This window comes from Hoplias malabaricus, chromosome 17, assembly GCF_029633855.1.
Source record: "Hoplias malabaricus isolate fHopMal1 chromosome 17, fHopMal1.hap1, whole genome shotgun sequence".
Classification (NCBI taxonomy): domain Eukaryota; kingdom Metazoa; phylum Chordata; class Actinopteri; order Characiformes; family Erythrinidae; genus Hoplias; species Hoplias malabaricus.
In genome coordinates, this window is record NC_089816.1 from 4505074 (window position 1) to 4518298 (window position 13225).

At 37.1% G+C, this 13225-nt stretch overlaps 1 protein-coding gene across 3 annotated transcripts; it reads right to left on the bottom strand.

The window, feature by feature from the left end:
• Positions 1 to 1006: 1006 nt before the first annotated feature.
• Positions 1007 to 11454, bottom strand: tex11 (testis expressed 11). 3 transcript variants are annotated; one of them, XM_066649155.1, is made up of 29 exons: positions 11067 to 11447; positions 10807 to 10922; positions 10109 to 10193; positions 9884 to 9963; positions 9667 to 9747; positions 9016 to 9132; positions 8779 to 8859; positions 8563 to 8648; positions 8386 to 8443; positions 8176 to 8271; positions 7943 to 8024; positions 7743 to 7818; positions 7479 to 7630; positions 7255 to 7328; positions 7004 to 7141; positions 6810 to 6912; positions 6563 to 6687; positions 5971 to 6056; positions 5751 to 5804; positions 5400 to 5440; positions 5154 to 5243; positions 4947 to 5017; positions 4709 to 4825; positions 4000 to 4072; positions 3721 to 3870; positions 3241 to 3349; positions 3012 to 3132; positions 2349 to 2516; positions 1007 to 1569 (listed from the first exon to the last, which is right to left on the bottom strand). In XM_066649155.1, the coding sequence occupies exons 1-29, from the start codon at positions 11092 to 11094 to the stop codon at positions 1498 to 1500; spliced, it is 2730 nt and encodes a 909-aa protein (XP_066505252.1). In that variant the 5' UTR covers positions 11095 to 11447; the 3' UTR covers positions 1007 to 1497. The 3 variants fall into 3 exon arrangements, with proteins under 3 accessions (XP_066505252.1, XP_066505251.1, XP_066505253.1); XM_066649154.1 differs by having other exon boundaries at positions 7255 to 7340; XM_066649156.1 differs by lacking the exons at positions 1007 to 1569; positions 2349 to 2516; positions 3012 to 3132; positions 3241 to 3349; positions 3721 to 3870 and having other exon boundaries at positions 4046 to 4614; positions 7255 to 7340; positions 11067 to 11454.
• Positions 11455 to 13225: the final 1771 nt, after the last annotated feature.

Here is a 13225-nt window from a genome sequence, read left to right on the forward strand (position 1 = left end):
TCTGTTCGATGCAGGAGGGACTATGCTGACTCAGTGATGCAGGATTACTACAGCCCCCAAAGGCTCCATGATGACACTTCCCCCACGCCCCCCTCCCTCCTTCCCATTTTCTGCTAAAGATGAAGGTTTCTTAATCCTGGAGGCACAAGAACCAGACCAGCATTTTCCTGTCCACAGGAAGTGATGAAATTGCTTTACACTCTGCGCCCTGCTCTTGGGTCTGCAGGTGTTTTCAGGGCAGGTGCCACCTGCCAGACACCTCCACTAAACCAGCTGTCATACCTGTGTCAAAACCAGAGTTCAGGGAATAATCGAAGGGAACAGAGCCATTTATAAACTGCTTACAGACTGTTTCAAAGGGTGTGATAGCTGTAAAATGTAAATATCCCCCTCACTTGTGCTTCATGCATGTGTGAAACAACTGGGACAAATGTTTTATAGATCACAAATGTCAGGTAAGTAAACTTTGAATTATTCTGAGATTAATTTCCATACAAATGTGCCGTAATGTGGGTATTTCTCTATAGACAAAAATCTTCAGCTGCCTATCAGAACACATTTTCTAGTCAGTTGGGAATTGACTTCCCTAAACTAGGGCCTGTCTACTTGTGATATCTTGTGGAACTTGTCTGAGTGTATAGCTGAAAAATTGTAAAAAGTTATATAAATATATACATACTTATTTATATACATATATAAAAATCAAAATGCAGACAGCAACCTGTAGGGAGATAACGTAAACCAGGAATATAACTAACTCATAGTGTAGAACTGGTCCTCTCTGGTGTCAAGTGGAAAAAAAAACAAAACACACTGCTGACTGTTAATGTGTCTGGTGTCAGTCAGCCATGTCAGTTAAGCCCAAAGAATTTTCATTCATTGTACTTTCTATTGAGGTTGCTGAATACCCCACTGATTCTGAATGGTTCTGCGTGTCTTGAAGAGGGTGTCAGTCTCTGCTCCAGAGAAGAAATTAAATAAAACTTATAAGAGAGTGGGGCACAGGGATTCTGATTTGTCTTTTTGGGTGATTAGATGTTGATGATGTGAAAGCACATGTGCAGTAAGTGCTTGCCAGTATGAATTGATTGTACAGTGGTGTCCTCCCTATGAATACAAATGGTAGAACCTATTGGGACACAAGGAAACAAGTCTTACATCCTGGTCTGGAGAGAACACAGTCCTAGATTTTATTTTTTTTTGTTTGTTTTATTTTATTTATTATTTTTCCATTTCTTTCTTCCTTTTTTTTGGACTGGACAAGAGTTTATTTGTTTGGAAATAATAAAATATGTGGTTCTGTTAAGATCTGAGTGTCCTTTTTTCCCCCCATCAGTAAAACAAATTAGATACTGAACTGTACAGGAAACGCTGTAAACTTTGACAGAGAACAATGAACTGCAAATAACAATTAGCCATTTTATGATTATGAACTTCAACGTTAGGGGAAATTCATCTCCTGGTAATTAATTCTGCACCCAGTGGCTAGAAGAGTCATCACTCCTCCATTATGACACTCTTCTTGGCTTTGTCCAGTTTGTTCAGGACCTCACTGTACAGAACACACATCTGAAAAATAACACGCTTTGCAGTCACTTCACCTGGAAATTTACACTATATGTTTGAACTTTGCTGTGATGATTCCAGAGCATTTGGCTAGTGAAGTTAGGTACCGACATTTGGAAGATTAGTTTTGGATCAAAAGCCATTCCAGCTCATTCCAAAGGTATGCCAAAAATGCATCTTCTTCCTGAGAAGGCAGCACACTCAACTGTACACAGCCTAATGCTTGGAGGGCTCTACTAAATTGTGCTAAGCATGCAGCATGGTGACCTTAGTTCATTAGTCCAATATGGGGGCGTACATTAATATTTCTGAATTCACTAATTATGCAGTGGTCCCTGTGGTCAATACTGGAAACAATCCAGAGATTTCAGAGCGGGGGATTTTCTCTGTCAGACACGTTCTAGCAGCTGGAAATGCATATGCTAAATGCATGGGGCTGTGACTATACCGGCTCTGTTCACACATGCACTCTCTCAGACTTTAACTGGACTATGTACTAGGGCCTCAGCAGGATAAGCAGGTAATATCTGGGACAAATGTTACAGATGTTTGTGTTCACACCTGGAAATATTCTCAGTTACTTTGCATATGTGAAAAGGGTGTTAGACATACGATGTAAGATTTTTCTCATAATGTGAGAATGTTACAGTTCTAACAATAAGGGTTGTACTTTTATAAATTACAACATACCACAGAAAACGAATATATATAGAATATATAAATTAAATCCTCCATCTGCCTCTCCATCACGCAATGTGGGCCCTTCCACCCTGATATAATACCTTTGTTTGATAGCTCTCCTGCAGTGAGCCCAGGTATCGCAGGAATCTCATCCCCAAACTGCACCATTTTTCTGCCTCAGGGTACTGGTCCAGACTGTACAGCAAGATTCCTGTGTTCCAAGCTCGGGTCAGCAGCCACAGGATCTCCAGCTCAGGGAAGCCTTCTGACTGAAGGAAAACGTAAGAATTAAACTGCTGATTACCAACAAATTTTACTCTAAAACCCCTAGAGCTTTCAGGATATTTCAATGATTCATTCAAGTTTAGAACATTAGAGCATTAAAGCAAGTTTTAATAATCAGTATTTTACACAACCATAAGGCCGTATACATGATATTTATGCCTGATACAATTGCCCTTAGAACGATTCTGTTAAAAGTGAAACATCCATGTATGTTTCAATCGGTTCTCAACGTGTTCAGAATATCAGTCACCATTTAGTTTCTTTTAAAAAGAGTCCAAAAAGCAAGAGTTATAAAGAACATTTTCAATTAGGCATCCAAATTGGCAGGAAGAGGTTGGTGAATGGAGCATCTGCTAACTGAAGTGTAGCTAAAAGCCCATTGACAGAAACAGGAGATCTTTTCAGAAAGAGGGATAATTGTACGGCTGAGCTACAGTAGGTCATGTGCGACTGGTGTTGAGTCATGCTGCCCGGCTCACTGTGGCTGCAATGATGGACAGGGCCTCTTCATAGTAACCCCACACTTCCTCCAACACATGGGGCTTGACTTCACATACACCGCTGGGTAGAGACAGCTGGATCAGACTGTGCAAGCAGCTACTGTTGAATAAAAAAGTAACATATATCAATATTATGTTTAAAAGATATATATTTATATTTATAATGATTTATTAATAAAGTATTATCCGGCAACAGGTTTTCTTTTACCTGCACCGTGACAAGTCTTCATGTGGGCCTTGTTTATGTATATTAAAGGCGACTTTCAAGGCTTTCTTAGACAGTACTGGGTAGTGGGCTGGGGGCTCCATAGCTAAAGCTGCGCACACAAAATGGGGTGCAGTTTCTAAAAAGTACATCTTATTGTGTGATAATATTAAAATACTTGACATTCTTCAGTTTTGTGTTGCTAAATATTAAATGAATATGAAAATAAACAACTATGTTTCATTTGCTTTTACACAAAATGTAATTTTATTTTGATAAGACAAACTTGTTTTATTTACTGTGAAGTATTTCAAGTATATTTGGACTCTTCACACAATGCAAAATGCACACACACACACACACACACACACATATACATATATACATATATATATATATATATATATATATATATATATATATATATATATATATATATATAGTAACAGTGACTATTTGAATCCACAAACATTTATATCCTACCTGCAATTGTCTCCAGCATTTTGGGGTCAACGGGACTGAGCTCTAAAATTGACTCCAGCACAGAGTCCAGTTTGGTGTCATTCAACTTGGCCCGAGCCTCGAATTCATACAAAAGTAATAATTTTTGAGTTGGGTCTGAAGAACCATCATCTACAGAAGAGTTAAATAAAGTAGTAATGATTTTAAAGCAGTCACTGTGAAGGTCCTCTGCACTTCTACAGGATGTTTACATCAGTACATATTTAACCTCTACAAGTATAATAGGGAATTAGAATGTACCTGAAGCATTTAAAGCTCTCCAAACCTCCCAGCACACCTCAATGTGCTCTAAAGCCTGAGTCAGGATTTCGGTCTGCAATACAGAACATGGTACATTTAGCAGATGACATACTGCACCCTCTGCTGGATAAATTAGGTAACAACAAATACGTTTAATGCAACGGAGTGAGATTTGTTGATTTATATTAAGATTTGAAAAATATTACAAGTATTTGAGTTTAGTTTAAACATATCTATCAATAACTATTAATCAACATGTAGCTGGTTCATGATTTTAGCCTGTTTTTAGCTTGATGTATTTGGCTGTTAATAAATAACTAATTGGGGCAGCACAGTGGCGCAGTCACACAGCTCCAAGAGGCTTGGAGGTTGTGGGTTTGATTCCCACTTCGGGTGACTGTCTGTGAGGAGTTGGTTCTCCCTGTGTACGCGTGGGTGTGTTCCGGTTTCCTCCCACAGTCCAAAAACACACGTTGGTAGGTGGATTGGCGACTCAAAAGTGTGTGTGTGTGTGTGTGTGTGTTGCCCTGTGAAGGACTGGCGCCCCCTCCAGGGTGTATTCCCGCCTTGCGCCCAATGATTCCAGGTAGGCTCTGGACCCACTGCGACCCTGAACTGGATAAGGGTTACAGATAATGAATGAATGAATGATGAACTTACTAATTGCATTCTTATAGGCTTAATGTTAAATGAGTATGCTTTTTTTTACCTGCTGTTCAGACATTGAAGACATCCTGCAAATTTCCAGACAGGCAGCAGCAGCCATCAATAAACAAGTCTTCTGCCCCATCAGCACATTTGTTTCTGGGACGCACAACTGAGACAGCTAAAAGAAGAGTAAAATGGAAAAATCAAAGTGTCTGATTATGCAAAATATTAACTAACCTAACTAAAATGTCTTTTTTCCCCTAAGATAAACAAATGTATGCTGTGTTTGACGCACTTACCTGGTAGCAGAGGACAAAGAAATCCCTCATTCTAAAAGGACTGTCCTCGCACTGTATGGCTGTATTCCACGCTAACAGAGAATTAAAAAGAAGAAGAATATTACAGAATACAGCGAAGACATTAATTCTACATGTCATTGCTTGGCAAATAGAAAAACAATAGCATGCACTACTTGCTGTGAGAGTAGGGCAATAGTGTAATTGTACCTATTTTCCTAAACCAGTTAGCCTCCTCATGGCATAGGACATCTCCTCCCTGGTAAGGCGTTTTGCTGAGCTGGGACACATTCTGCAGAGCTACAGAAAACAGAAAGGCTTGCTCACTCATACAAACACATTTTTGATCGTTTTATCTGGTGACAGAACAAACTAAGGTTACACAGAGAGGCACTATTATAATCTGAGATTTATTTGGCGGGTCTTCGCTATGTCACCCATAGTATTATTACCTACCCATCTTTAGATATGACGAGAGGACATCTAAACTGGCATTCCTGCGGCAGATGAAATAAAATAATGTGTCAAGAAAGAGCTATGGTTTTACAAAAACATAGCTGATATAATATTTATCCTGACCCTTACTGCAGGAAAGTCAGAAATCAAGATTTATTGTATCAGAGTTTATATTTCATAGTTTCAACAATTTTACAACCTTCCATCCAGTGTCCTGTAAAACTGCCTGACATAATCTTCATTTCTGTCTTTACATTACAAAAATCTACAATTGCACTGAGGGAGTGTATATAAATTTTCATGGCAGAAATGATATTTGTGACCATCTGTTTGCAGCAGACAACTACTGACCTCTTTTCTTCATTGTCATCCTCCATTAATGAAGACACAAGTCGAACCAAACACCTGACAAGAAGTGGTTTTAAGACACGTTCTGTTTATTCTCAGGGTGGTCTCACTGTTAGCACTAACACATTGTTTGTTTTTTCCACACTGATGTTGGCCAATGCAAGAAAAGTGTTAAGGTTCGACATTCAAGACATGATATTGTTTATGTGTATTTGTGACAAACCTAAGGGCAGTGAGCACTTGTGCTGCATCTTGTGACTGTTCACAAATACACTCTAAGGCTTTCATGGCTGTCTCTGACTGTTCATTCTGCAGGGAAAAACACTGCTATTACTGTAATTCTACTATAATCAAAGTTGTATATTAGTAGAAATCACTTTCATTAGGCGAGTATCAGTGGTAAGATATTGTAGTGTGTTGGCAGGGCTTTTAAGTGTAAACCTAAATAAAAAATGCTTTCATGCTAGAGCCAAATGACTGGTAATTTATAACGGCAATTTTTTCAGACCAATATTTTACCTCTGGTTTAATATTTCTATTCTATACTTTACTTAAGGTATTGTATATCTACTTTTAGGGATTTGTTTAGAACACTGACATTTACTGCCAATGTGACTGTGATGTCTCAGCACACATATGGTGCAGACTATTAACTTAAATCTCCACAATTATAAATGGAGACAAAACCATTGATATTGTACACACTAATTAAAACAGCAGCTCTTCCGATCTGAAAACTGCACATGTTCAATTTGTGATTTTAATACAAAAACTATTCATTTTTTCAGCCCAATTACATACAATGTCTTACTGACCTCCAGCGCAATCTGAGCAGCCAGAAGGAGAAGTTTGCCTGCTGCATTTTCTGTCACAAGTAACCGGTTCTCGCTGGTCACAGTTGCCTGCGCTAAGAGTCCAATCTCCCTTACAGCTTCTGCAGCTAAATAAAACATAGCACAATGTTAAAAATAACCATTAACATCTGTGTCAATAAATAAATAGTCCTTCCTCTTTCTTCTTATATTATACACAGCATGTTTAATATATTACTTTATAGCTCACCCTTCTCTACATTTTTCTCTAGAACTGCAATCTTGTAGATACTAAAATGAGTAAAAATGCTGTTTGGATCACTTTTTACAGCTTCTGATATAGCTTCCTTTGCCTGAAACAAACCATTTTGGGGGGTGGGAGTATGACCATTTGTATATTAAATGACACTGCTTTATTGTAAATATATGATGGAAAAATAGTACCTTATCTAGTTGCTGCATGTGGATGAAACAAGATGCTCGGTTTCTCTGCAGTTTTGCCAGATTCTGATCCAACTCACCCGCCTTATAAAAACTTAGTGAGTAGTTGTACCAATGAAGAGCCTCAGAGTAATTTTTGGCCTGGGCAAAAAAGCGCCACATGTTTGGTGATGAGTATAATAATGATAAAACTAACAACTGCAATAATCCAGTGCCTGCAGTAATGTTTGTGAAATGTACTGGGTACTAAATACCTCAAAATATTTGGAAGCTTTATCCCATAGAAGGACATGGAGACAAGTCAGAGTTTGTGGTGATAACTGTGTTCCTGTGTAATGACCTGAACAGAAATGAGACTGCAACTAAGAAATTTATCAAGACTATTTAGTATCTGCTTGCCACTGACCAGTGTCAGACTCATTTAGCTTAGGTTAGCACAACGAATCGAAGTCTATCCTGTGCTTTTAATTGGCAGTACCTGTGATTGCATCCTCGATTTTCTGCTTGCCCAGCAACTCTTTGCCTTTTTGCAGCAGCAGCTTTATATGCAACAGGAGTACAGATCCCAGCTCAGGAGATGACTCAAAATGCTGACACATCTTCTTCAGGAAGTCAAATGCTAGAGTTTCTCTAAAAAACATGATGATTTTCCTAGTGTCTCAGTTTGGACATGGTGCTTTAAAACTGAAAATACTAAATAGTCAGTGTGCAAGGGAGCATTTAACTATATGAGAGCTGATACCTATCCTCTGCCATCAGCAGTTTTGCTGTGCTCAGACACACATCTAGAGGAACTACGTCAAGCAGTTCCATAAGGCCTATCAAAAGAAAGAACACAGTTCGGAAACAAAGATAAACCTAGAATTGATCTCTAAGTAAATTTGGTCCAGGATTTACGTCAAAAACAGCACTTTATTAGATCAGCAACCTAATCTGACTCACCAGATTTTAATGCTTCATCTGATGCTCCACTACGTAGCAAAATGCGAATTTTCAGATAAAAACCTGCTGGGTGGAAGGCTTCCTGCAGAATTGAGTGACAAAAAAAAAGGTATTTTGGTACCTTTGAGTTTTTACCAGCAGGATGAAGTGTTTTTCTCTGAGGTTAGAGCTCAAGGAAGATGTCTGACAAGCTTTGCTCTTTATTAAATCAGAAAAGCATTGCAGTATTTTACCTTATTAGCCAGGTTAACAGCATTAAGAGCTTTATCCTGATACTTCTGACAGTCCAGCTCCAAATACACTGTAGCAAGGAGTCTCAAGACTTTGGCCTGAAAAAGGTTAATATATAATGCACTACTACCAAAATAATTACAATAACTTCCTTAAACAAAGAGCACAAAGAGTGCCAGCATTGTAAAAGTGTAACTGTTTTAAGTGCTTACTTGCATTTCGGACCCTGGGGAGTACTTTGGATTCAGTTTTCCTATATCATAACTCTGACTGGAAAGCACAAGGAATCATCAGTCTGACATAATAATTTTTATTTGAAATATAAAATAATTTAAAGGACATGAAATAACTGTATTGATTACTATATTGACAGGCTTGTGCAGTCTCACCTGAGCCAAAATGAACTTTCTTCATACTTCTTTTGATCATATGTTTCTACTCCAAAGTTGTAGCAAATAAGAGACAGATATCCAGTCTAGAACACATTTTAAACAGAAAATGGATTTTTAATTGAAAAACAAAATACCCATACATTTCAAAACCTGTGTAAGAACAACAGAAAAAAAACAAGAAACAACATTATATGTAGAAATATACTGGCTAACCTCTTTGGGAAGCCTCAGCAGCATCTCTTTACAACGCTGCATACAGGAGACTGCCTCCTGGTGATTTTCTTGAGCAACTGCCTGCAAATACACAAACATTTTATTATCCTGTACATTTTAGTTCATTTATATGCTTTAAATTTTCTGTGTGTCGTTTCCTAGGTCACATTTACTTTCAGTCATTAAAAATTCACTGCTGTGAATTATTTTTTTTGGGTTATCTATATATCTACTCACTGATTCAACTTGATAAGACAGAATTCGCAGCAGGTCTTTTTCAACATCTCCTTTCGATGTGTTGATATCAGCAACATCTCCATTGGATGTTAATCTGCAGTAAAGAATCTCCAGGCGCTGATAAATCATACAAAATGTCCATTATAATTGTATCACAGATCATATAATAGCCAACATTAGAAACATCCAAATAAGCATTGCATCAGAGAATTATATTAATGTAGAAGAGAAAATGCTTAATTTATTCATTCATTATCTGTAACCACTTATCCAGTTCAGGTTCGTAGTGGGTCCAGAGCCTACCTGGATTCATTGGGCGCAAGGTGGGAATACACCCTGGAGGAGGCGCCAGTTCTTCACAGAGCTACACAGACTCACATTTACTCACACGGACACTTTTGAGTTGCCAATCCACCTACCAACGTGTGGGACACAGGGAGAACACACCAACTCAGAGACAGTCACCTGGAGCGGGAATCAAACCCATAACCTCCAGGAGCTGTGTGACTGCGACACTACCTTCTGCGCCACCGTGCCACCCCGAAAATGCTTAATCTTTACTTTAAATTATATTTAACATCTAAAATTATTTACAATTCCATACAATTTCTGTATGCATATGAAATGTAGTGCAGTGATATACACACTTACATTGACAGCAAGCCTCAAAAAATCATCAGCGAACTTTGGGTTTTTACAATCAAGCCAGGTCCTCCCTGTCTTACTGGCCATCTATAAAACAGATTCCAAAACACATCTCATTTGCGACCAGCCCAAACTGGAATCTTGGGGGAGCTACTGTGGAGCCTAAACTGCTTCAGAAAATTAGGTAATGAAGTAATCATATATATAGTGAGAGCAGACCAACCAAAATCCGCTTGCGAATGTCATTCTCTGTTGGGATCTCCAGTTCACATAAATACAGGAGTCTGCAAGCCACATGACGCACTAAAACACAATTAAAATTTTGTCACATGTAGTATCAGTGCAGAATATGTAAAATTAAGCAACTGCCACTAAGTAATTGGCTGTATGGAAAATACATGATCATACTGAGGTATACTTAAGGAAATCTTAAGAAAAAGACCTGGACCTTTTGCTTTTTGCTGCTCATTAATAGTTGATCCAACATTTTTGGTCACAGCCCAGTTCCATAAATGGACAGCAATCTCTTCAACCTTTAAAAAAACAAACATTTACTTTAGATTTTTTCTTTGTCTCACAATTTATTTTTAGATCATATGCTGAATTCTGAAAGTCCTGGGGTCTGTTTTTATTGTACTCAAAAAATGTGCTTTGCATGTGGTGTTATGTTAAATAGTCTACAGGTATATGCATATAGATTCATTAGCCTTGTTGTTGCAGCTCCAGTTTACACTAATTATAATTAAGGAGTTACAACAAATATATGAAAAAATAAGGGAGACATCCCATAGCCATTGAGATGGGTAAGTGTATGGGTAGATGACCCTTGTAATAAACGAATTCAGCTACCTTTTGTTGCACTTATTGTGGACGTTCAGTTGTGCATATAGCCTGTGTATTTTCCATAGAAAATGCATAGAAATTAAATAAGATTTCATGGAATCAGCAAGGAGACACGAATTAACTATGTTATGTAGATATTCTACGTCAAATGAAAACAATTTTTTCGAGATTATAGCTATATACTAATAAAAAATAACAAGGTTACATCATACAGAAATAAACAATTCTTGAAATGAGTGTGTTGTTCATTTGTGTGTGTGTGTTATAATTTAAATTTTGAACAGTTTGAACTATTTTAGTCACCTCGGAGTCCAGTATTTTTGTGGGTTCCTCTAGTGACAGAAAATGTCTGAACAGCTTCTCAATCGCTTCGTTCAGACTTTCATTATTCTGTGCAAGGAAAAGCTTCTCTGTGAGAGCTGGGAGAGAAAGTAAAGTTTAAAATAAATAAAGGTGTTTTCATACATCGTTTTTATACCTCGTAAAATGGACGTTGCTTGCTAACGTTACCAGGCCACACACCCTTAAATTAGCAAACTGTAGTTTTCGACCAATTTCCTTACCTTTTATGTTAATTATAAAGGTCTCCATTAAACGGCAATTTTTGTTATTTATTAATAATATATAATAGTATATTAAGGCTGTACCAGGAACATTTGTATTCAGTTTGTATATTATTCTTCACGCGTTAATAAAATGTCCCCCGTCACCGCCTCACAGCAGGTATCGCTAACGGCTAACCGAAAGGTCGCGCGCTCTGGTGTGTGATTTTTCCATTTATTTTTCTTTCTTTCTTTTTGGATTAGATTGAAGTTGGGGTGTGGGGTGTGTTGGATACGACGACGTTGGGCACTAAAAAGTCGTTTGCTGGAGGTCTAATCTGAACTAATTTACATGTCCTTTAGAGTCTGTTGAAATATTTAAATACATTATACGCAGAAAAACGGTTCCTCTGATTTTTACCTCACGTTAAAATGCCTCACAAGGTGCAGTTCAGCTTTTTGCCCGCAAGAGGGCAACTTGCACAATGTATTTCAATTGGTACTGCTTGAAATATAGTAATAGTAATAGTAAATAGCAAAATAAAGTTTTGTTAATGCATTGAGTTATCGCATTCTTTATTCAACATGAACAAAATGAATTGAATAAAGTAGCAGTGAAGGATAAATAATAATAATAATAATAATAATAATAATAATAATATTTATGATGCTTAAGGTTTGAGCCACATTCATTTAAAAAGATTTTTTTCTGTTGCTACAGCAGTCAAAGTTGTTTTAACATAGGAGTTTCTTGAGCTAAAGGAAAGAGCTCAAGCTGTGTACATAGGGCTGTTCAGACCCTCTTATTGTGTTCTGCACACTAGATTAAAATAAGAAATGTCTTAAAAGGCCAGTCCATTCAGCCTTCAGCTTCCAGCAATTGTTCCCGCTTGAGCCTTATCTAGCTGCCCTCCTGGCTCATAGAGAATGAGCACAGTTCTGAGGACTTGATTACCGTAGAAAAAACAAAGAAAAAAATGTACAGGAGGTGTGATTTGAAGATGTGAAATTCCTATAGTGTAGTGCTGATATGATGTGAAACAAGTTTTATACAATATAACTTTATAAATAATATCTTACTGCGCATTATCTGACCATGGTCGGCAAAATTCCTTACCAAAATTCAACTGATTTTGATGAGAACCACTTCTTCATTTGAACATAAACGATATTTAACACATTGGTAATAAGAAACAAACAAATTGTATTCAATTTTAGAGATAATTTTAAAATAGAGTTAATGAGAGTGGATGGATTTACAGTGTTGCAAATGTTTATGAAACATATTATATATAATTAGTGGTGGTGATTGAATCTTGGGCCTGAAAAAGCAATAAAAGCCCTCTTAGAAAATCACTCTCAATTATGAATAAAATTGTACATTTTTTTAGAGTTCCCTCTTTTGCACGCAGTTGTTTTGTCTCAAACAATTTTATGTTCTCATAGCATCAAGGTAAACTAGATATATATTTTAGACTACAACTTTAAGATTTTTGAGTTATAACAACTTTAATTTTGAAAATGGTGTCTAAGTGTGAAATGCATGTGATTAATTCAGATTGATTAAATTGTGAGACCAGTGGGATACCAGAGGGATAATGGAAATAGGTGACACATAGTACATCTGTAATTAACTGGCAAACCACAAATGCACTTTGCCATAATCATGTACAGAATACAAATATACTAAATAATCAATAAAGAAATGGCAGTATAAAGGTGAACAAATGTGTCAATATCTATATTGCTCCCACTCTGTGCCCTGGCTCCTAGTACTCATTGACCCCTACTCCCCAGAACTGACACAGATATGTAATAATATAGTGTTTAGTTCTAATACCTCTTGCTAAAATGCAAAGCTGAGAGATATGCCCCATAAATTAATGTTGAAGAACAATAAAAAAACAGAAAAGTAATAATCCTTTTTTGTTTGGTTGTTTTTGCAAAGAAGAATTGATACTGATGTCTATGTCAGAGCAACACACTTTAGAGTCATTATCTCTGGTTTGTAATGTGTACATTTCTAACTAGGACAATTCCAATTTGTTTGATAGTTTACTTTAAATAATGCAACCGCACAAATAATAAAAAAATCTTCCCCACCCACGCTGACATAAACATCCCTCAGAAGGACGTAAATAAATATGAAAATAAACAAAAGTTTCATAATTTTTTTAAAC

Bases quoted from the DNA above. Each gene is read 5' to 3' on its own strand.
- tex11 (XM_066649154.1), bottom strand. From the start codon at position 11,094: ATGGAGACCTTTATAATTAACATAAAAG. The intron at 8,649-8,778 runs GTTAGCCAGTAT...AATGTGTTCTAG, and splicing joins TGCTGAGGCTTCCCAAAGAG to ACTGGATATCTGTCTCTTAT. The intron at 8,444-8,562 runs GTGAGACTGCAC...TGTGCTTTCCAG, and splicing joins GAAAGTTCATTTTGGCTCAG to TCAGAGTTATGATATAGGAA.